We start from the raw sequence: 25,099 nt of genomic DNA, 5'->3' as shown, positions 1-25,099 counted from the left end.
TACTATAGGACAGGTTACACCGTGCAGCAGGGAGCACACCTACAGGACACACAGTTACTATAGGACAGGTTACACCGTGCAGCAGGGAGCACACCTACAGGACACACCGTTATTATAGGACAGGTTACACCGTGCAGGAGGGAGCACACCTACAGGACACACCGCTACTATAGGACAGGTTACACCGTGCAGGAGGGAGCACGCCCACAGGACACACCGTTACTATAGGACAGGTTACACCGTGCAGCAGGGAGCACACCTACAGGACACACCGCTACTATAGGACAGGTTACACCGTGCAGCAGGGAGCACGCCCACAGGACACACCGCTACTATAGGACAGGTTACACCGTGCAGCAGGGAGCACACCTACAGGACACACCGTTATTATAGGACAGGTTACACCGTGCAGGAGGGAGCACACCTACAGGACACACCGTTACTATAGGACAGGTTACACCGTGCAGCAGGGAGCACACCTACAGGACACACCGTTATTATAGGACAGGTTACACCGTGCAGGAGGGAGCACACCTACAGGACACACCGTTATTATAGGACAGGTTACACCGTGCAGGAGGGAGCACACCTACAGGACACACCGTTATTATAGGACAGGTTACACCGTGCAGGAGGGAGCACACCTACAGGACACACCGTTACTATAGGACAGGTTACACCGTGCAGGAGGGAGCACACCTACAGGACACACCGCCAGCTCTTGGCACGCTCTCTTCTACTGGCTCTGAGGAATCCTTCCCAACCCGCGGGGCTACACCCTCTCTCTCCAGCTGGGAGCAATGCTCCCCCGCCATTGGTCAGTTTAGCGTTTACACCCGCCTCTCCTCATCTAACCTATCCAATCACGTCATGGCACCATTGAGGACCCTTCACTACACTAGAGAAATCCGCTGCACGGCCCTTCCTTCTTCTGAATTAAAGAAGCCTCCGCTTTCCCAGCCTATCGTTTTTAGACACCTCGCGAATGAAAGAAGTGGTATATTCCGGAGACCAGGGGCCAGAAACCGGAGCACACGCCGCCATTGCCTTGTAACCACGCCCTTTCGCGTGTAGGCGTGCCGGATAGCGTTTGGTGGGCGTGGCTCAGGGGGGGACGAGCGCTGCCGCAGCGAAAGACGCGCAAGTCCACAGAGGCTGAGGCAGCGCCGGACGCGCAGATACCGCTCCAATAATGTGACTGACCGGAGGAGCGGTGCGGGCGGCACTACAGCAGCTGGGGACGGACGACACCTCATGGACACGGGACGCCTGCTGTAAGACACGTCGCTATGGCTGCCCAGTCCAGGTATGAGGCTCCTTATGTGCCTACGTCACGTTTAGCCTGTAATATGACGTATTTATCAGCTGTTGCGTCCATTGTACGTGCGCCATTAGCCCTAATACTGTAGATGTGACGTATGACAAGTGTATGCCTGTGCAGCAACAGGTGGGTCTCTGAGGGGTTAATTAGGGCGATTAACCCTCCGCGCCCCGGGGCGTTAGCCGTGGCCGGACCTGCAGCAGCCATTTAACCCTTTGTATTTGGGTGAACTTAACACGCCAGCCCTCCCCCTCTCTACCATCCGATGGGGCTGCTGCCATATTGCTGCACCATAGCAGGCAGATCACTACTGGGGGAGACCCTGCCATGTACCAGCCCCAGTGTTCCTATACACAGATCCAGGCAGAGGGGCTCTCATGGAGCTGCAGGCACTGCTGCCATTTGCTATCTTTCCCCATGACTTTCTTTCCAGCTGTTTTTCCTCTCTGTACATGTGGCTGTGCAGGCCCCATGACAGCTGGGCAGTCATTCCCTATTTCCAGGCTGTGGGGAGTGCGAGCTTTGCTGACCCAGCAGTTCCCTAGTTTGCTGCCTTTTATAGAGCTAGCAGCTCTCAGCCTTTTCACTAATGCCGCTGGTGACCTCCCCTCCCCCCAGCCAGTGACCTAGAAACTTTAATGGCCACTTATGCCACCAGAAAAGTTACACAGATGGCATATTCCCCTGGCCGAGGCATGTAGATTGGGCCGATCAGACGAGAAGTATTAGGCTGTGTTCACACGCAGCGTAAATTCTGCTACGTTTTGGCAACATGTGTCCGCATCAAAATATACAATAACAATCTTCTCTGATTATTGCATTTTTAGTTGGATTTTTGACTACAAAAAAGCTTAGATTCTGTGTTTTAAAAAAGCAGTTTTCTTTCTGTGTTTGTTTGCATGCTTTTTTTTTAACAAGCTTTCTTTAGCCTCCCATGGAAGCCTACAGTGTAAAAGAATAACATCAAAAAGCTCTCAGCTCAATATCCTATTCAGACACGCAGCGGGCAGGAATTTTCATAACATCACAGCTAATTTGCTTAGACAGTTAAATGTAGCAGATTTCTTTACAAAGTAGAAAAAATGTAGCATTTATTTATCGCCTGGGAAATGCTCTCTTAAAAAATGCCAGACTCCACATAATTGCACTTCTAGCTAGGGTGTGCGTAATGCATGCAGATGTATGATATAGATATATGCAGGCTCGGACTGGCCCATAGGGTAACAGGGCAATCCCCTGGTGGGCTCCCAATCCCACTGTATGGGCAGTACTTGGCAAAATTCACTTGACTTACTCTATACAGAAAAAGCAGCCTCTCATCATTCATTAACCAAAACACCCAGTTTATTATATAGAGATTTAGGTAAATTTGTGAATGAGTAGTGTAATATTTGTATGCAGTGTAAAAGTGGGCCCACCCAAATTCAATGTTACTGGTGGGCCCTTGGCACCCCAGTTCTGGATGTATGTATGTTTGTGGATACTTTACTTTTTCATGGCTAGAAGCTTCTAATTGTTGAGCCTGGTTCAGACTGAGAATGCCAGAGATTGTATGCTAATGTAGGGGGCTGTACACTTCTACTGCCTCTGGGTATTACCTGCCCCCTACTCATCTCCAGTCTGTGACAGGTCAGTTAGGTTTCTTGAATCTGCTAGACTTATAGCACTCCTTGGTGACTTCCCAGAAGTGTGGTAAGTGTAAAGCCCACCCCACTTGCAGATCATTAGCATATAGTTTCAGCTATGGATCTCTAAGGGTCCCGTTTCACTTGGCGACGCACCAAGGATCCCGACAGCGATACGACCTGGTAAGGATCGCTGGTGCGTCGCTAAATGGTCGCTATTAAGCTGCCAAACAGGCAGATCTCTTCAGCGACGCAGCAACGATACGACAATCCGTGTAATGACCTCGGTGGTCGTTGGGACCTTGTCACACAGCAGCTATTCTGAACAATTCCAGCCTGCGTCCCTGAGTTCTGCGTCGCCAACGAGGTCGCTCGTCTGGGTCAAACACAGCGATGCATGCTGGCCAGCGGGACGCCGACAATGAAAAAATGGCCCAGGACATTCGAGCATGATCAGTGATATCCAGCAGGGGGGCCGGTCGCCGCTGCGTGTCACATGTAGCGAGATGCTGTTGTGTCACAAAATCGGTGACGCTTTAGCAATCTCGCTATGTGAGACGGGGGCTTAAGGCCATGTTCACACATTCAGTATCTGTAAGCCAAAACCAGGAGTGAAGCAATCAGGGGGAAAGTATAATAGAAGCAGGTCACCTCTTCTGTATATTTTAATTACCTACTCCTGGGCTTACAAGGACTGATGTGAAATACTGAATGTGTAAAGGTGGCTTAAGGCTATGTGCACACGTAGCGATTTTTAAGCGTTTTTGCCGCGATTTTCGGCGCGAAAACGCTTAAAAATCGTGTACAGAACGCCCCCCATACATTCCTATGGCATTCCGCACATGCTGTGCTAATGCTGCGCCTTTTTCCGCGGCAGAATCGCATCGCGGAAAAAATCGCAGCATGCTCATTCTTTTGTGCAGAATCGCAAAGAATTGCCGCGATTCCGCATCCATAGGAATGCATGAGAATCGCTTACTTCCCGCATGTGGCTATGCCCACCATGCGGGAAGTTAAGCGTCTCATGTGCGGTTGGTACCCACGGTGTGGAGGAGAGGAGACTGTCCTCCAGGCCCTGGGTACCATACCCCTGTAAAAAAAGAATAAAATATCGGGGTATATTTACCTTCCGGCGTCCCGCGCTGCATTCCCGGCCTCAGCGTTCCCAGTAATGCCTTGCGGCACGGTCCAGTAATGACGTAGTCTCGCGTGACTCTAGCGGTCTCGCGAGATCGCTATAGCAACGCGAGACTACGTCATCACAGGTCTCGCAAGGCATTACTGGGAACGCTGAGGCCCGGGAATGCATCGCGGGACGCCGGAAGGTAAATATACCCCGATTTATTTTTTTTTTAATTTTTTTTTAGCATTTTTAACATCCTATCTTTTACTATTGATGCCGCATAGGCGGCCTCAATAGTAAAAACCTGGTCACACTTGTCAAACACTATGTTTCACGAGTGTGACCAACCTGTCAATCACTTTCCAAGCGATGCTTCAAATCGCTTGGAAAGTGCTTGAATATCGCACACGAAAATCGCGGCAAAATCGCGATCATAATCGCGGTGAAATCGCGCTGTTTTTTCTGGGAAGGAGTGCGGTTTTTAGTGAGCGTTTTAAAACGCTACGTGTGCCCACAGCCTAAAAGAGCAAAACAGATTGTTACAAGGTAATTTAGTCAGCATTGGAGAGTCTTTAACCATATTTTTTACTATCATATGAAAGCAGCCTAATGTAGAGTCAGAGACCCTTATTCCAGCGATGTATATCTTGCTGCGCTGCATGCTGTCAATTTATCTAAAATCCGTTTTATCTATTTCAGGTCTCTGAATGTTGATCTCTATGTAACCCTGCACACCACTGGCAGCTTTCTGCCTATAAGTGCTGGGGTCGGGGTTAACAGAGTTTATGAATATGCTTGACTACCTGGCAGCAGGTTTACTAGTCCTCTAGTGATACTCTCCTGCTGATAAAACTAAACATTATGCAGCTCAGTAAGTGACATCACTGGAATCAGGGTCCCTGTCCTTACATTTTGGTGCTCTCAAATTGTGTGGCAAAAACCTGGTGACAGATTCCCCATGACAAACCTTTTATATAGATCCCATTAGTTTGGGGAGTAAAAAAATGACAGCTTCCCTTTTAAAAAGAAATTCTCATCAGAAAATTACCTATTGTATAAAACAGGTTTTTGTGTTGCATGATTTTTTTTTTTTTTTTTCTAAGTTTTGGCATTTTTCTCTTCATATCAAGATCTTAATAAAATAAAAAAACAAACAAACAATCTTGCGAATTTCATGTACTACTGGGGCTATTTTAGACTCATACTTTGTACTTTCAGGAAGAGCTTTCAGCAGGCTCCTCGGCATCAGAGGCAGGATTACACTGACAGGTAACAGCTTATAACACAGTATCTACCAATCACAATGTCACATCCAAGCTGACCCTGCTTCTACTCCAATCAGGATTATGTTTGTACAAGCTTATTAGGTACTTCAATACAAAAAATGGGGGTTTGGATCTGACCATTGTAGCTATGTGCATGTATTGTTTCCCAAAACTATACATTAGAATCTAAAAAAAAAGCCCCAGTGGGCAGTGTGAAAATTGCAAGAGCACTATTTTATATTTTTTTTAATACAGATTTTAATATATAAAAAGCCAAAACATTAAAAAAAATACACTTAATATAAAAATATTAAACAGGTTGTTTTCTGATACCTTTTCATTGCACCATCAGTATAACTTCTATCTCACATACTCATTCTACGCATTTGACTACTACTGGACAACTGCTCATTGATAGCAGCAGTCTGCAACCCCCCCCCCCCCCCCCCCAAAAAAAAAAAAAAAATATATTTGTCTCTCGTAATGGCTCTCCTGGTAGTTACATGACTGCTGCAGCCAATCAGTGGGTGTGGATCAGCTGCAGCCTCTCAGTATTCGGTCAGAACTGAAGTCCCTACTTCACAGTTGCACTGAGACCCAAAGAACAAGAGTAAAGCCCCCGTTACACGTGGCGATATCACTGTAACGTCACTGGTTTTTGTGACTTAGCAGCGATATTGCTAGCGATATCGCTTCATGTGATACTTACCTCTGACCGGCTCCCCCGCGATGATCGTGCGAGAACGGCCTGGACCGTTTCTCGTCGGGTGCTTCCTGTGGCGCTGACGAGCGACGCGTGGAGCCGGGCAGGAGGATGTCAGGATCGCCGCGTCTGACAGGTAAGTACCGACCCCTGCGATGTCGCTGGTGAGATCTGCCTGTGTGGCAGCTCACTAGCGATGCACCAGCGATCCATATCGTTGTCGGGATCGCTGGTGCATCGCTACGTGTAACGGTACCCTTATTATGGCACAGACAGAGATTGCCTTAAGGGGACAAGCGTTAAAATATTTCTATGAACTGCAATCCTGTCTTCATATTCTGATTTTGTGGCTGTGGTCTATTTAGAATTAGCTACTTGATTATATATTTCCGCTTGCTTTTAATGTGTCCTAATAAAATGTTGTAACTAATGAGTACAGGCTTGGTCAGACATATTTCTTCAGTTACTTGTGTTCTGTGAATACATCTTAAATGTCTAAGCAGCACAAAATGTCCGTCTGGTGAGAAATGGCGTGAGCTTGTATGTGAAGGTCTACAATCCAAGAATATTTGGTGACTTATCTGCCCCTGGTGGGACCCCCTTTCAGAACCAGTCTGGTAAATATCATTCAATATATCTGTACAATGGCATTTAGCAGCTACATAGGCAATTCTTAAAGTTGATGCGTTGGAAGCAAGAAAAAAGGGTGAGTATATGGCTCTTCAAAAAATAGAACATGATTGGGTATATAGAACAAATGGCTCAAGGAAAAATGTAATACCTTTAAAATATAACTTAATTATTTCTTAATAAAATACCCAAACATCAACTGGGCATATAATGAATTATCTTAGGACAGGGGTCCACTATCTGGATATAATCACCCCTGTATGCTTCTACTAAAACCTCCCCCCTTTTTCCCTCTATCCCTTTAATGGCAGCCCCTGTTATATAGTATTTGGATTTTAGTAATCCTGTGATATTTTTCTGGCTGGTCTAACGAGACATCGTTTGTGACTAGTTAAGCACAGCCATTGGTGAGCGGAGGCACCACTTTGCGACCAAGATAGGGTGCCAACCTCAGCTCTCAGGAAAGGGTACATTAGGGAACGATAGGGTGACATAGTCCTCTGTATACCTATTGTAACAGTACTTGACCAATTTTTCTGGCCTGGCCAGGTGTATTCTAGTTGGTTTTGGGGTATTTTATTCTGAAATGATTCAAAGTTATATTTTAAAGGTATTATTTTTTTCTGTGAGCCATGAGTATATGGCTCGGAGTGACTGTCAAGGTCCAAACTGTTATGGCTGGATGACTAGGTCAGAGGATCTCTAGAAAAGCAGATCTTATTGAGTGTTCCCAGAATGCAGAGGTTAATGCCTACCAAAAGTAGTCTAAGAAAGGACCGCTAGTAAACAGGGAGCGGGGTCATGAGTGTTCACAGTTATTGATGATATATAATATATTTTAGTGGATTGTACTCCTACTTGGGCACCTGTTGTCAGGATTGCCGTGCTCTACTACTACATTTGATACCAAATAAGTACACAAATTGCTAAAAGGTTGTTATTCTGGCTATGGTAGAAAGGTACCAGGATATACGCAGTACATTGCAGCTTGTTATGTAGCCGCAGATCACTCATGAAGTCCTGCAAAAATTACGTACAATAGGCCTATACGCATCAGAACCAGATCGTAGGTTGTTTGAAGGAGAACTTTACCTAGTGCATCTTGGTGCCATCATTTCACTATCGGAAGAAGGCAGGCTGGTGTCATGCCCAGGGTGGGTTTTAGACAGTGGGGACCTGGCCAAAAGTTTAAGGGTATGTGCACACGTTGCAGATTAGCCTGCGGAAATTTCTGCAGAGAATCCGCATCACTTGGCAGAAAATGCAGGGAAAAACACTTGCGGTTTTTATGCAGAATTGATGCGGGCATCCTGTGGATTTGAATGTGTTTTTGCTGTGCGAATTTGGTTTGGTGTTACTGGGAATGGATTTGGGAGAACTTGATCCTTTGTGATTCTGAGAGAGATTTTTATATATGCCAGACTGGAAACACTGCTGCGGATCCGCAAAAAGAATTGACATGGTGCGGAAAAAAACCCCGCTGCAAATCTGCGCTGATTTTTCCGCAGCTTGTGTGCACAGCAATTATTCATTTACTAACATTAGATGTGCCCTACACTGCGGATTTCATGCAATTCCGCGTGTCAAAAAACTGTGGATCCGCATGAAAATCTGCAATATGTGCGCATAGCCTAAAGTGGGGGCTCCAAATACAAGCATTTCACCATCACACAAACATTTTGGTTGTATTTTCATGCGCTGAGTTCAGGCCGTTTAACGAGCGTGATCAACAATAATGAAGTCGTTCCTTGTTTCCCGGCCTCTTTACACCGGCTGAGGAAGAATGATGAGCACAGAACGATCACTAGTAGATCAAGCTGTCCTCATACATATTATCAGCAGCATATCTGCAGTTTTCACAGGGCAATTTGCTGCTGATAACACTAATTTTTGTTCTGTCATAAACGATCCAATCATTCGATGAATAGGCAGCATTCTGCTTGTTCAGTATAATGCACCCCATAGTCCTTCCCATAATACAGTGCACCCCATAGTCCTTCACATAGTGTAATGCAGACTCCACCTCACACGTGCACATGCAGTGTAATGCAGCCGCATGCACAGTACAATGCAGACCCCCTCCACACACACACACACACACACACACACACACACACACACTCTCCTCTGTCATTGCTTACAACTGTACTTTGATGCTGATAAGTTGAGTGCTGGGGGTGGTACTGGGTCCCCCTTACTCACAGGCCACGTGGTGTGCCGCTGTTAGCGGCATGCCTCTGGCTGGAAGCCCCTGGGCTAGTAGGGGCCCTAGGCAAGATGTCTATTCTGCCTGCCCCTAATGCTGGCCCTGGCTCCGGGCAGTGTTCTGCCTGGAAGCTTTGGGTCCTGACATTCATGTGCTTGTTACTTTGACATGTGCCTCCTACCTTATTTGTTGTAGTGAACAATTTTTTTAACTCAGCAGTTTTCAGAGGTTAGGGCAGCATGAAACTGCTGACAAGTTCCAGCTCATTGGTGTAGATGAAAGGGTAGGATCCTCTTCTTTAGGGCTCAATCAGACATCAGTATTTTTTTTTTTCTTGCATTCAAAAAATGATTTTCATCAGTGTTTGACCGGTATGTCAGTTTTTACCATTGAAGTTTCAGCAGTTTTTCTCCTATGTAAAGAAAAAAAAAAGCTAATAGAAGTTTGTCAGTCAGTGAAAAACAGACCGTGCAGAGCTTCCAAGCACTGTCCTATTTTAGTTTTTAATTATATGGATCCATAGACTCAGTCTTGCGAGTTTGACTGTGCTCAAAATCAGAGTAGATTTGGTGTGGAGCACTCGCTCTGCTAACATCAAGGACATCTGAACAGCCCCGTATGAGTTCTATCTGTGAGAAGCAAGAATAGACCTTGCGCATGAAAAACTGACATCTGAATGAAGCCTAAAGGGGGTTTTACACATAACGATATCGCTAAAGCGTCACTGATTTTGTGACGTTATAGCGATATCGCTATGTGTGACACTCGCCTCCGACCGGCTCCCCCGCTGTCTGTCGCTGATCGCACGGGTCCATTTCTCGTCGTCGGCTTCCTGCTGGCGCCGACGAGCGACGCGTGGACGCAGGCAGGAGGACGTCATGGTCGCTGCGTCTGAAAGGTAAATAACAACCGCTGCTGCGTCGCTACATCACTGGTGAGTCTGCCTGTGTGGCAGCTCACTAGCGACCATTTAGCGATGCACCAGCGATCCTGACCGGGTCGTATCGTGGTTGGGATCACTGGTGCATCGCTAAATGTAAAGGGGCCTTTAGTTTGATTTGTGAGATCTGTTATAGAAGGCATTGCTGCAGTGCAAGGGTACATTTACATGATCTATTGGGAACAAACGTTCCTAGAAATGCCCATTTCCCAATTAGCTGTTTATCTAAACAGGTTGGCAATTACCTGACAAATAAGTAAAGCTCTTGTTAGGCGTAATGATTTTTAAGCTTGCTTAGACACCAATGTTTCCAGCAGCACAATCCTGTGTAAATGGGAAGTGCTGCCAAGAACAGTGATGGTCTGCATGCATTACAGTGTGGTCAGCCTCTCATAACGGGCTATTAAACGATTGCTGATCACATTGCATGTAGCTACTTGGTGGTGGTTTATCACCTGCAAGTTGACAAGTGTAAACCCATCCTTAATTGCTTGTGCGCAAACCATAAAATCCTTTACCAAAATGGTTGCGATGAACGAAGAACAGAATTTTTTGCTCTGCAGTTAGTGTAGCGTTCCTTATATGTTCAGCTACAGAGAGACGACATACCTTCTGCTATATATAGGTTGCAGTCTTACGATTGTTTCCTTACCTCCTAAATGACTTGCCTCCACCATATATACGGTATCTGTCTTAAAGGTGTATTGCAGTACCGTAGGTATCCTTGGTAATGACCACTAACAAACCTACTGTCACTATATATGTAACCATGTATACCAAAAGATACTGCAATGCCCTGCATGGGGAAAGCAACATGGCAAATCAGAAGAACTATACTACATTTATAATTGGAGTTATTTGCTAATATTCTATCTACTACATTTTGGGATAGGATCTTGGAGATGTGAATACTCCTTTTAAGCTTCCCATTGACACTTTTTTATTTGCCATTAGGTTCTGTTGATCGCTGTCAGGATCCTTTTGACAAGCTAATGTCTATAGAAGTTTTGACCCTCAACGGATGTCTGATATCGGCAGGAAGACAGGAATTTAGGTGTTTGCTTCCAAAGTTTAGCCCAAGATAAGTGAGGCATGTGGGACAAGCAGCTGCTCATGTTCCATATAAAGGACAAACAGTTTCAGTTGAGAATCGGCATCTTGATTAACAACAAACCTTCTAAACTACCGTCGGCTGTCTATTGCTGGATACCTACAGATATAATGCTTGTACTCTTTAATTCCCAAATTTTAGCAGCTTAGATTATATACAGGGAAATCTGGTTGTAGAATTTGGAAGCACTACAATCCATGGTTGTATTGAGTCACCAGAGTACTGGGACGTACTTCGCTGGACCCTAGAGCTTCAGCACATGATCACACCATTTGAAGTTGCCTTAAAAGCCGGTCACTTTCCACAGCGACCTACACTATCAGCGTTTGAATTTTTTATGCATATGTGGCTGTAGATTTGATGCCTCTGTTACTCAATACCCTGCTCAGCACCTCCTGTTTGACTGACATCTTTTACTATGTGACTTCAGTCAATGGAACCTTCAGTCAAGCAAGAGGAGGCGAATGAATGGTGGTGAATAGAGCTGGCGTGACAGAGGCTCAAGATCTACAGCCTCATTTGCATATTCATTGAAGCGCAGATTTCTCAGTAATGAAGGAAGTAGGAACGGACTGCCTACGTAAAGGTATTACTGGGCTTGTCTTTGAAAGAGTCATGTCCATACAACATGTTCATATAAATTGTTTGGGGTCTGAAACTTGGGAACACAAATCCTCAAGATTTGTTCCAGATGTGCTCGATGAGAGACAAGTCCAGAGATGCTGGAGGCCATGGTAGAACGTTTAGGGCACACAAGCTGCTCACAGTAGGACAAGCAACATGCGGCTTGGCGTTGAAAAACTGCTCCTAGATCAGAATAGTGATAGGAGAAAATGGCTATCGGCCAGCAGAATAATATTGAGTCAACTATACTGCATTGTGGACTCTGTAAAATGTAAATGGAGAAATAAAAATAAAATGTATTGTGTGTATAATCACACTTCTTTTATTTTTTTCCCCATTTAGCCTGAGTATTAAAAATGATCAGTTTTATGTGCCATGCAGTGGCACGAATGAAAACTGTAGCTTGTTACGCCTTGCAAGAGTAACATGTAAAGTACAAAATTTAAGCAGAATTGCTGTTTTGTTTATGCTGTCACATAAAGTTAAGTTTGTGTACCCCAAGAAAACAATCCCTCATCATGACTGATACTGAAATAGTTACATATTCAGGAGTGACACAATGACAAAAACAAGTGCAACCACTGACGTGAAGTGGTTAAACCCAATTGAAAAATGTAAAAGGATACAGTTTCTTTTTGTATATAAATTTAGGAGTTTCTCTATCTTCTACTTCTGCCTGTGGTCAGAAATGTAGTAGCCAAATTTGTAAATTTTTTTACCCAAACTGCAAACCACAAGGACTTCCTGTTGAAAAACCTTGGCAGACGTCCTTACATTTATAGCTATGATTTAGTTTGCGGCTTTAGTTTATTACAGGTTCTAATGCTTAGCATTTTTGGTGATAAGCCTAACTCATAGACCCGGAAAAGACTAGCTAACCATGTGAAGGAAAAGTCATTTAGTCTAGACATTTGTCATAAAATGTCAAAATGTAACAATCATGCATAGTTTTGAAAGTCCATATGTGAAAAACACTGTGGGTCACCCAAAATGGGTATGGCTTGTCAGACAAATGGGTGATCTGTAGAAAGGGGTATGGCTCAGATACATCAACTTTTGCCACAATGTGCCAAATGTAGCGGTACATGATACTCCTTTGTGAGAATTTGCTAACTGCTAAGCTAACATTTGCGTAGATCAGAAGCAAATTTGATATCTGCTCACAATGGAAAGTTTTTAGTCACCACTACTGTTCATAAACAACTCAAACCGTGATGTGGGTCTGATCACTGGGACCCTACCGATCAACAGAGCAATGAACAGAAAAGAGCACTGGTGGAGCACGGGTTCCATTCATGGTCTGTGACTGCTGGAGACGTCAGTCAGAGCTGTGTACCCAGCTATCTACGCTAGTCTCATAGACGGTGAATGGAACAGTATCGTGCGTGCTGGTCCACTGCTCTATTCACACTGACTATTCGCTACTTGGGGTGTTTTTTTTTCTGTTTCGTCAGAGGTAGATCACACTGTACAGTTGACATAAGCCTGTTGTTGTATACAACACTTTTCACTGAAACTACCAATGAATTTAGCCATGATGTGGAATATTACAAATCTTTACTAGCTGAAAACTGCTGATGAAGGCAGACATGGCTAAAATAAAATAGATGGCAAAAGGGACCACAAAACTGCACTTTGCATACTTGCTAGTATCCCGTGATTTTGGGTAACAGCTGCTGTACATTGTCTTCCACTATGTTCTCTTGCGCTTTGACGCAAAGCCTGGGTTATGCTGAATCACTGCCAAAATACTGAAAGTTGTTAAGCTGGAGTCAGGATCGCTGGTAAGTCGCTATGTGATCGGCACGCCGAGGTGAGGAGCGAGCCCGGGAGCAGCGGACAAGTGTGTCTGCTGTTCCAGTCCTCCACCAGCAGAGGGCGCGCCTGCATCCCCGGCTTCTCCTGGCGGCGTCCTGCTGCATCCTGGTCCCCAGCGTGCGGCGGCGGCGGCAAACTTAAGGTACACACTCCGCGGGCTCCTGGTCCCCAGCGTGAGGCGGCGGCACCTCGCTGGTAACTAACGTACTAATCGGGTATCCAAGGGACGCGCGTCCCTTGGATACCCGATGTGTACGTTATTTACCAGCTGATCGCTGGTCTCCTGCCTGTCACACGCAGCGATGCGTGCTGGCCAGCGGGAGATCAGCGACAAAAAAAATGTCCAGCGGTTTCTTGCAACGTTCAGCGATACCGGCAGGTCGCTGACCGCTGTCACACACATCGATCTCGCTGGTGAGACCGCTATTGTGTCGCGCTAGCGAGATCGCTGTGTGTGACGGGGCCCTTGAGGCCCCTTTACATTTAGCGATGCACCAGCGATCCCGACCAGCGATATGACCCGGTCAAGATCGCTGGTGCATCGCTAAATGATCGCTAGTGAGCTTCCATACAGGCAGATCTCACAGCGATGCAGCAGCGATACAGCGGATGATACTTACCTTTCAGACGCGGCGATTCTGATGTCCTCCGTCCGCGTCCACGCGTCACTCGTCGGCGCCAGCAGGAAACGCCCGACGAGAAATGGAGCTGCGCGATCTTGTGCAATCAGCGATGGACAGCGGGGGAGCCGGTCGGAAGTAAGTATCACACATGGCGATATCGTTGCTGCGTCACCAAATCGGTCATGCTTTAGCGATATTGTTAGCGATATCGCTATGTGTAAAACCCCCTTTAGTTCAGGAGATATCTCTTTATTGGACTAAATACACAAACCAGCAATAGCTACACATGTTGGTTCATGGTTGTGTGGGTCAGGTAATATTGTATAGGAGATAAACTATAAGCAAACATCTCTATCAAATCCAACCGCTCAAAGCCTATTTAGTGATCAATGTGTAGCAACATCTTTATGGAAGGGTTAAACTATACTGACTTATTGGCAATAAATGCTTAAAGGGAACCTGTTACCAGATTCAACCTGCGGCCACCACCTTTCTTCCCAATGTGACTGCATTCTATAATGCTGCACATATGCCTTCAATTCGCCCTGCAAGGCAAAAAATACCTTTTATTATACTCGCCTGTGGCCTGGTCCCATCCGATAGGCATTGCTAATTTTGGTCAGGTTTTTCTTATTTCCTTCTTCTGTTGTTTGAGTGGGCGACGCGTCCATCGTCATCCACACAGTGTTCCCCTTCGCGTTTCTCTTTGCCCTGCAGAGTGCAGAACAAAGTACTGCTGTGCGCAGGCACTCTTTTGACCTTTCTTGGCACATGCGCACAGCAGGACTTTGCTCTACCCTCGCCAAGTCAGAGAAAAGTGCAAAAGATAAAATGCAGTCGCAGTGAGCTGGACTTTATCTTGAGGGTGTTTGGAGCCCATAGTCGCCTTAAGGCGTGACCAATGCAAAAGGAAGAGACTCCAGCACCACGAACTATGATTCTATATTCACGTAAGCAATTTGGAGGACATACACAGTCAGGGATACAAATTCACTTGACCCGCATTAACGCATTTCAGATGTCTGCACACCTTTAACCCGCTTTCCGACGTTGGGCATAATAGTACGCCTATGTCGGAATCCATCCCTTTAATGTGGGCTCCGGCGCTGAGCCCACAACTTTACCAGCGCATGTCAACTGTTTTGAACTGACTGGTCCCTCTAACAGCCGTGGGTGGAATCGTCATCCAATCGCGGCTGTTAATGTGCTAAATACTGCTGTCAATCTGACAGTGGCATTTAACTCGTGCTTCTGGTAAGCGCATCGGAGATCCCGCCCATCAGTGACCACCCTCCCCCGTCACGTGATTACGGGTCACCAATGGGTTGGCGTGACAAAAAAAAAAGTTTTTAAAAATATTAATAAAAAAAAGTGTGTGTGTGTGTGTGTAATATAAATAAATATATATATATATATATATATATATATATATATATATATATATATATATATATATATATATATATATATATATATATATATATGTATGTGTGTATATGTATATATGTGTGTATATATAAAATCTTTGGGCAAGATGATCTGCGTTTTGCCTGCAGATTTGTCGCAGATTTGGTGCAGTTTTTGTGCGGATTTCCCCTGCAGTTTCCGCCTGCGGATTTCTATAATGGAGCAGGTGGAGAGCTGCAGCAGAGCCGCACAGGAGAAGCGATATGCTGCTTCTTTTAGGCCATGTGCACACGATGCAGATTTGCAGCATTTCCGCAGCGGATTTTACCGCGCAGAAACGTTGCATATCCGCATTGTGATGTACAGTACCTTTTAATATGAATGAAAAAAAAAAAAAAACGCTGTGCAGACGCTGCGGATTTTTCCGCGCGGTTTTCCTGCGGTACAAAATCCGCAGCATGTTACTTCTTTTGTGCGGTTTTCTATCTCCCCTGTTACCAAATCCGCAGGGGGAAGACCGCAATGGAAAACCGCACGAAAACCGCGTGAAAAATGGAAGAAATCCGCAGGAAAAATGCAGGTCATTTGACCTGCGGTTTTCTTCCATTCTGCACGGAAAAATCCGCAGGGCTCAAAACTCCGTCTGCACTCAGCCTTATTCTGCACCAGATCTGCGCGGAAAAATCTGCAGCATGTGCACAGCCTTTTTTGTTTTACATAGCCTTAAATGGTACTGTGCATCACGTGCTGTTCTGTTGCTTTTCTGCTGCGGTTCTGCAGGGCCAAATCTGCTGCGGAAGTGCACGGAGTCTGCACTGTGTGCACAGGGCCTTAAATCGTATGGTCAGGTTATTGGACATTCCTAATGTACTTTTCTCCAATATGTTGAATTCTTTCCTTATAATCTTTATGCATGTTGTATACTGATCAATATGTGGATAGTTTATATGTTTGATCTGCTTTTATAGCACATGGTTTTTAAGTCTCTCACATATGTTTATAATTACCCTGATGGGAGTGGGATGTATATAAGGTTCCATGTTTGGAAAGCAGATTAGATTCTGGACCGTGAAGAAGGCGGGTTCTACCGCTGAAACGCGTAGTCCTATCTGCACGACTTTCCTGCGTTATTGCTGTTTTGAACTGCTTGGACCATTGCACTTTAATGGATTTATGAATAAAAAGAAAAATTTTTTTAACAGCTTCCTGGATTGCTCACGTTATTGCTGGACTTTGCTTTGTCGTTGTGTATATATATATATATATATATATATATATATATATATATATATATATATATATATATATTCAAATCACCCCCCATCCCATTCAAAATAATGCAATAAAAAAATCAAAACATGCACACATTTGGTATCGCTGCGTTCAGAATCGCCCGATCTATCAGTATAAAAAAAAAATAACTCGATCGGTAAACGGTGTAACGAGAAAACAATTCAAAATGCCAGAGTTACATTTTTTTGGTCGCCACTACATTGCAATAAAATGTAACGGGCAATCAAAGGATCGTATATACACCAAAATGGTATCAATACAAACGTCAGCCCGATGCGCAAAAAATAAACACTCATCCAGACCCAAATCATGCAAAATGGAGATGCTACAGGTCTCGCAAAATGGAGCCTTTTTGGTTAAAAAAAAAAAAAAAAAATTTGTATTTTTTTTTTTTTTTTTTTCCACCACTTCAATAAAAAAGAACCTAGACATGTTTGGTGTCTATGAAATCATAATGGCAGGCCAGTTTTACCATTTGGTGAACATGGTAAAAAAAAAAAAAACTTGAGTACAAGTGTGGAATTGCACTTTTTTTTGCAATTTCACCACATTTGGATTTTTTTCCTGTTTTTCAGTACATGATATGTTAAAACCAATCATGTTGTTCAAAAGTATAACTTGTCCCACAAAAAACAAGCCATCACATGGCCATTTTCACTGAAAAAGAAAAAAGTTATGGCACTGGGATGGAAGGGAACAAAAAATAAAACTGCCGTACGTTCATCATGTAAATTATCTGTTTGTGTAAATAGACCCTTATTATTAAAAGGTCAATCAATAGCCACATTTTGTCTAATTTAAAGGTAACCTGACACACACAAGTCCCAGGCTCCTGATGGCAACTGTGTGATAATTACAGTGATGTTTGTAGTTCTGGAATAAAATAATTGTGTTATTTGTGCTGAAGTGGTGTCCGGAGGAAAAGATTCTGTAGTAAAACCTACACAGCAGTGGGGTTTGTTTAAATACACACACAGCAATACCTGCAGCTGTTATAAAATAACAGTGATTATAGTTAAAAGCCAAGTAGCTACTATAGCCAGATCATAGGGAGATCTAAAAGTACCTTAATCTCAGCATAGCAGTAGGCAGTGGAAAGTTCTTGGCTGTAAAGGTCCAATGAAGAGACGCCGATGTATACCGTAACCCAGATGAGAATATGGATTTTCAGTTGCTTCAAACAAGAAGTGATGTCTTGGGTATTGGACGCTGTCCCGGCCGGTGACAGACTTGCCGCGTGCCAGTCGCTACTGTGAAGCAGTAAGGACACTGTGTGTAATCTGTAGCCGGCAAGGTGAAGCAGAGGACCTGCAGGACCTTGTGTGATGTCACGGTCACGACTGGCTAAGGAGCGCTGAAAGGACCACACTATTTTCTTACGCGTTTCGGAATACGCGGATTCCTCTGACGAAGGAATCCGCGTATTCCGAAACGCGCAAGACAATAATGGGTTATGGTATACATCGGCGTCTCTTCATTGGACCTTTACAGCCAAGAACTTTCTACTGCCTACTGCTATGCTGAGATTAAGGTACTTTTAGATCTCCCTATGATCTGGCTATAGTAGCTACTTGGCTTTTAACTATAATTACTGTTATTTTATAACAGCTGCAGGCATTGCTGTGTGTCTATTTAAACAAACCCCACTGCTGTGTAGGTTTTACTACAGAATCTTTTCCTCCGGACACCACTTCAGCACAAATAACACAATTATTTTATTCCATTTTTGCATGTATTGGCCAAATTAGGTGGTTTTGTCTCCTTATTTGCTGCTTAGGATTCCGGTGCAATAGCGCTTAGCGCCCCTGATATTTGTCATGTTTGTAGTTCTGCTATGTGTATTGCTTTGCTACAGTTATAAAGGAAAAGTTTCTTCCATGAGTGGAAAACCATTACCCTGAGCTATTGGGGCAGCAGTACAGTATACTGGTCGAGTCACTGAGTGATGTTTCCCTTTGATCGCTCAAGGCAGGAGCTGAGAGCGCCTCTGCCGTGCAGGGGTATATAGTCCTCCGCCTCGCCAAGCTCACGGCGCATGACTGAGGCGTACTGAGCCTGGATCATGCAGTTGTATGCTGTGGATTTCAACGGCGCCGACATCACCTGGCTGGAGTAATCCACGGGAAAGAACGCATTTTCAAACCATAAGCCGGTTATTCGGTCAGTATAACATATCGCTCTGTTGACTCTGGGTAACTGTAACTATAGAAAACCACTACACATATAGTTTAGCTACAATCACCAGTGTAGTCATCACATAATTGCCCTCAAAAGCCTGGGATTACCGTAGCTTAATAGTCAGTTTTCTGACATCCAGATCTCTTTACTCACTGCCTCCCTTGCAGGTGTTTGTCTAGTAGATATTCTTATAGACTTCGACCCCCCCCCCCCCCCCCTTTTGAAAGTGTTGCCATTGTTTAATTTTTACTTCATAAATCAGTAGTGTGCATGAAAATAAGCCACTGTGTGATATCTGCTTCTTTCTCTGACAGAATCGATCAGTCATTCTCAAACTTCTCAGTTCTGAGGTAAAATCTATTCAGTGAAGAATTTCTCATTACTGAGATAAGAGGTGGCAGTTACTATGGAAACAATTTTATATTTTTAAGTGTCTCTTTAGCGTCCGCTTTTATTCGCCAAGTGCAAGTAATTCAATAGCCCAAGCCTCCCAAATTAGCTGGGAGTACAGGTGCGCGCCACAGCACCCAGTTCTGCACTTGGAAGTTCTGGTTCATCCTGTGTTGTGTGGCTCAGGGGTCGACTCTGTCCTCAGCATCAATATGGCGACTCTGAGCCAGCTTCTTGGAGACACAACGGAGAGGGGTGTTCCTGGTTATAAAATATGAAACGCGTACTAGGAGGAAGAGCTAGCGGCAGAGCTCATCCCCTCCTATAGAGATAGACCTAGCAGCTGCCATCTCTTATGTCATTAATGGGAAGGTCATCACTGAATACAGATTTTACCTCAGAACTGAGAGTTTTGGTAATGACCGCTAAATTCTTTGACAAAGCAGCAAATTCCTCTGATGAGAGATATTACAGAGTTTCTTATTTTTACGTATACTGTTGATTTATGAAGTAAATTAAAAGAGCGGTTATCCTAGAATTTGTCCACCTTTTTGGGGGACTTTTTTTTTTTCTTAAATGCATGCAACCGTGACTAAAAATAATTTTTGCACAGTTTGCCTCCTGTAGCTGCTGTGCCCCATGGTCTATTGCTGGCTGCACAACGTGCTATCGAGATTGGCCAAACTATCTTTATTTTGTCGATGTGTTGGGACATGATTTTGTTGCACTTACTATTATATAGGTATGACAGGTTCTCCTCCTGCTGAACAATCTGTCATACTTGTATAATAGTAAGTGCCACAAACCACGTCATCAACACGTCTGGTAAAAATAATGTGGCCAGCAATAGACCACGTAATGCAGAGGCTGCAGGCGGCAAATGGTGTAAAATTTTAACGAAACCCAACTGCCAAATTTTATTTTATTTTTGGCCCAGGTTCATGCCATTAAATAAAGTAAGAGGAAAAAAATTGTCCCAAAAGGTGGACAATCCCTCTTAAGAACAACCAGGTTGAGTTTTGGAAACTCAGCATAGTGGATTCTATTATTCAGCATCAGTCATCACAGTCATACTTGTTAGACTGTGTTTAGATTAGCGTATTTTATCGTCCATATACAGCCTGAAATGCCTGTTTGACCCAGGGTCTTCTGACTCAAACTGACAGCTTTATAGACACACATTAGGCTGTAAGTTCGGGTGAGGAGAAGCATGGTGGCTACAGACGTTGCTGTCCTTAAACAGACTGCAATATGCCCTAGTCATCCTCTCCAAATTAACAGGAGCTAATTGTTAAAACAAGTTGATTTTCATTAGTATGAGTCTTCGATCCCCTATCAGATACTACCTAGCCCCTGGTCCTCCTGCTTTATATTTTTAGCTCCTAACAAGAATCTTATGTACAGGTGCATTTCACTAAATTAAAATATCATCAAAAAGTTAATTTATTTCACTTCAATACAAACAGTGAAACTCGTATATTAGATATTCATTACAAACAGAGTGATCTATTTCAAGTGTTTATTTCTGTTAATGTTGATTGTCTTACTGCCAATGAAAACTCAAGTCATCTCAGTAAATTAGAATACTTTAGAACACCAGCTTGAAAAAATGATTTTAAAATCCGAAATGTTGGCTACTGAAATGTATGTTCAGTAAATGCACTCAATGCTTGGTCAGGGCTCCTTTTGTATAAATTTCTGCATCAATTTGGCGTGGCATGGAGCCTATCAGCCTGTGGCACTGCTGAGGTGTTATGGAAGCCCAGGTTGCTTTGATAGCAGCCGTCAGTTCATCTGCATTGTTGTGTCTTTTGGCAGTGTGAACAGGTGCCAAGTCCTGCTGGAGAATGAAATTTCCATCTCCAATAAGCTTGTCTGCAGAGGGAAGCATGAAGTGCTCTAAAATTTCCTGGTAGATGGCTGCGCTGACTTTGGTCTTGATAAAACACAGTGGACCTACACCAGCAGATGACATGGCTCCCCAAACCATCATTGATTTTGGATACTTTACACTGTTTCTGTGTGACCTGCCATAGGTAATTGGATTGCTTGTACAGTTAGGGACATGCATAGAGTTGTGTACCTCACTCAATGTTCTTTACATTGCTGGAGAAATACCACACCATTAATCCTAAATACTGAAAACCTCTGTTTCAACAAATGCTAAAGCTATGTGCACATGTTGCAGACTTTGTTGCTTATCCTCAGCGTTTTTGGAAATGTGGAAATGCACCACATCCGCAGTGGAGTGCACAACCAATGTTAATCAGTGGGAATCCAGAATAGGCGTGCACATGCTGCGGAAAAATCCACACGGATTTGCAGCATTTTTTTTTCCACAGCATATCAATTGTTTTTGCGGATCTACAGCATTCCAGCTCCCATTGACTTACATTGAGTTAGTCTAATTCGCAGCAAAACCGCAGTTGTAAAAAGATTTGCGGATTTGCTGCGGATGTGCGCGCGAATAATGCTGCAGAAAGGCAGGAGGAAGAGTGTGTGGGCGGAGACTGAGGGGAGAAGATGTGCATGTCTCACTGCGGTTGTGTGTGCGGGTCTGTATGTGTGCGGGTGTCTGTATGTAGGCAGGCATCGTCCGATGGGACTACTAGTCCCGTCCTGCTATGTCTGCTGTCACGTATAACAGTGACCGCATTCGCCGACGATGGAATCGTAATCCCAACATCCGGCTACTGTGTTCAATAGTTAAAAAAAAAAAAAAAATCATATTCCCCAAACAGCTAATCCCCAACACCCTCTATCTCCTGCAAAAAATAAAATAGTAAACCAACACAAATACTCCCTGTTCCGATGTAATCCATTTAACAAGTGTCCCACGATGATCTCTCATATAGAACAGTCACATTGGGAGATCTGACCGCTCTACACAGCTTCGGTGATACACTGCGGGAGGATTATCTCCTGTCACTGTATCATTCCGCCACTGTGAGTTCACTGGCATTCTTGCTGTCACTTTGCGGCACCGCTGTATGAGAAAATTCTCACGCAGTGGTAGTGCCATAAAGCGAGAGCACAAACTCTGATGAACTCTGATGCACTGCAGGAGGATCACCGGATCTGTGTAGAGCAGTCACCTCTCCCGAAGTGACTGTTCTACATGAGAGATCGTCATGGGACACTCTTTATTAAATGGATTACATCGGAACAGGGAGTATTTGTGTTGGTTTATTTTCTTTTTTTGCAGGAGATCGAGTGCTTCGCATGGATTAGGAGTAATAATAAAAATGGCAAACTGTGTTTTATTTCATTAAAATACTTTATTCTTGCTGTGTCTTTATTTAACCCCTTCCCGACCTTTGACGTCACATAGGCGGCATGAAAGTCGGTGTCAATCCGACCCATGACGCCTATGCAGCGTCATGAATTCGTTGCCCCCCTGCGGGTCGGGTGACCGGGGTCACTGAAAGGTCACCCGACCCGCATGCAGAGGACCCTTTGAAGTTAACCCCTGGAGGCGTGGCTTAGCCCCCATGTGCCTACGATCGCTCTGATTGGCTGTTAAAAGTGAACCTGCCAATCAGAGATGTGAAATATTACAATCCAACCATGGCCGATGCTGCAATAGCATTGGGCATGGCTGGAGACCGAGACCCGACCCCCCCCCCCCCCCACCACCAACTGGCGGGGGCGATCGGGCACCGACCGACGGCGCCTATGTGCCGCCGCCATTACCATCAGCTCCCCCTCTCCTTCCCTCCGCCCCCCCCACGTTCCGATTCTCCCCCTCTTACCATCCACGGTGCCGTCCCGGTGTCCCGCCGTCCCGGATCATGGGCGTCGCCATCTAGGAAAATGGCGAGCGCATGCGCAGTGTGCCTGCCGGCTGCAGATTCATTTTTTTTTTCATTTTAATCACTGTGATAAGCTCGCACAGTGATCAAAATAAAAAAAAGTAAATACACCCCCCCTTTATCACCCCCATAGGCAGGATCAAATAATAAAATAAAGTATTTTTATTTTTCCATTATGGTTAGGGCTAGCATTAGAAATAGGGTTAGGGTTGGAATTAGGGTTAGGGTTGGAATTAGGGTTAGAATTAAGGGTGGAATTAGGGCTAGGGGTGGAATTAGGTTTTAGGTTAGGGGTGGGTTGGGGTTGGGATTAGGTTTAGAGTTGGGATTAGGGTTAGGGGTGTGTTGGGGTTAGGGTTATGACTAGGGTTGGGATTAGGGTTAGGGGTGTGATTAGGGTTATGACTAGGGTTGGGATTAGGGTTGGAGTTAGATTTGAGGGGTTTCCACTGTTTAGGCACATCACGGGGTCTTCAAACGCGACATGGCGCCACCATTTATTCCAGCTTATCTTGTGTTCAAAAAGTCAGTGCTCCCTCCATTCCGAGCCCCGACGTGTGCCCAAACAGTGGTTTACCTCCACATATGGGGTATCCACGTACTCAGAAAAAATTGCACAACAACTTTAGGAGTCTAATTTCTCCTGTTACCCTTGGGAAAATAAAAAATTGGGGGCTAAAAAAAATATTTTTGTGGAAAAAAATGATTTATTTTCACGGCTCTGTGTTATAAACTTCTGTGAAGCACTTAGGGGTTCAAAGTGCTCACTATGCATCTAGATAAGTTCCTTAGGGGGTCTAGTTTCCAAAATCGGATCATCTGTGGGGGAGATCCAAAGTTTAGGCTCTCCAAACGAGACATGGTGTCCGCTAACGAATGGAGCTAATTTTCCATTCAAAAAGTCAAATGGTACTCCTTCCCTTCCGGGCCCTGGTGTGTGCCCAAACAGTGGTTTATGACCGCAAATGAGGTATCGGTGTACTCAGGAGAAAATGCCCAACAAATTTTAGGATCCATTTTATCCTGTTGCCCATATGAAAATGAAAAAACTGAGGCTAAAAGAAAATTTTTGTGAAAAAAGTCTTTTTTTTTTTTTTTATAACGGATCAATTTGTGAAGCACCTGGGGGTTCAAAGTGCTCACTATGCATCTACATAAGTTCCTTGGAGGGTCTAGTTTCCAAAATGGGGTCATTTGTGGGGGAGCTCCAATGTTTAGGCACACAGGGACTCCGCTAAATATTCCAGCATATTTTCCATTCAAAAAGTCAAATGGCGCTCCTTCTCTTCTGAGCCCTGCCATGCGCCCAAACAGTGGTTTATGACCACATATGAGGTATTTGTGTACTCAGGAGAAATTGCCCAACAAATTTTAGGATCCATTTTATCCTGTTACCCATGTGAAAATGAAAAAATTGATCCAAAAAGAAAATTTTTGTTGGAAAAATTTAAATGTCCATTCTTTCCTTCTATGTTGCTTTAGTTCCTGTGAAGCACCTGAAGGGTTAGTAATCTTCTTGAATGTGGTTTTGAGTAGCTTGAGGGGTGTAGTTTTTAGAATGGTGTCACTTTTGGGTATTTTCTGCCATATAGACCCCTCAAAGTGACTTCAAATGTGAGGTGGTCCCTAAAAAAGGTGGTTTTGTATATTTTGTTGTAAAAATGAAAAATTGCTGGTCAACTTTTAACCCTTATAACGTCCTAACAAAAAAAATTTTGTTTCCAAATTTGTGCTGATGTAAAGTAGACATGTGAGAAATGTTATATATTAACTACGGTATTTTGTGTCATACTCTGGTTTAGCAGAATATAAATTCAAAATTTGAAAATTGTGAAATTTTCGCCAAATTTCCGTTTTTTTCACAAATAAACGCAAAAATTATCGACCTAAATTTACCACTAGCATGAAGCCCAGTATGTCACGAAAAAACAATCTCAGAATGGCTAGGATGAGTGGGAGCCTTCCTGAGTTATTACCTCATAAAGGGACACTGGTCAGAATTGCAAAAAATGGCCAGGTCATTAAGGTCA

The 25,099-nt window shown here is 44.2% G+C and overlaps 1 protein-coding gene across 3 annotated transcripts in view; it reads left to right on the top strand.

Moving 5' to 3' along the window:
* Window positions 1-929: 929 nt before the first annotated feature.
* The window catches only part of AFF1 (ALF transcription elongation factor 1), a 121,602-nt gene continuing 97,432 nt past the window's right edge, over window positions 930-25,099 (top strand). For 2 of the 3 annotated variants that reach the window (XM_073541437.1, XM_073541428.1), the window contains exon 1: window positions 931-1,306. In XM_073541437.1, the coding sequence (XP_073397538.1) occupies window positions 1,290-1,306 (17 nt within the window). In that variant the 5' untranslated portion in view covers window positions 931-1,289. Of the gene's footprint in view, window positions 1,307-5,287; window positions 5,339-25,099 lie in introns of all 3 variants that reach the window. The other variant, XM_073541427.1, reaches the window with a different exon arrangement.

The sequence above is a fragment of the Dendrobates tinctorius genome, unplaced genomic scaffold (assembly GCF_039654945.1).
Source record: "Dendrobates tinctorius isolate UK_male_01 unplaced genomic scaffold, ASM3965494v1 ptg000011l, whole genome shotgun sequence".
NCBI lineage: Eukaryota > Metazoa > Chordata > Amphibia > Anura > Dendrobatidae > Dendrobates > Dendrobates tinctorius.
Note: the sequence above shows the minus strand (reverse complement) of the source record. Positions and strands in the feature narration are given on the sequence as shown.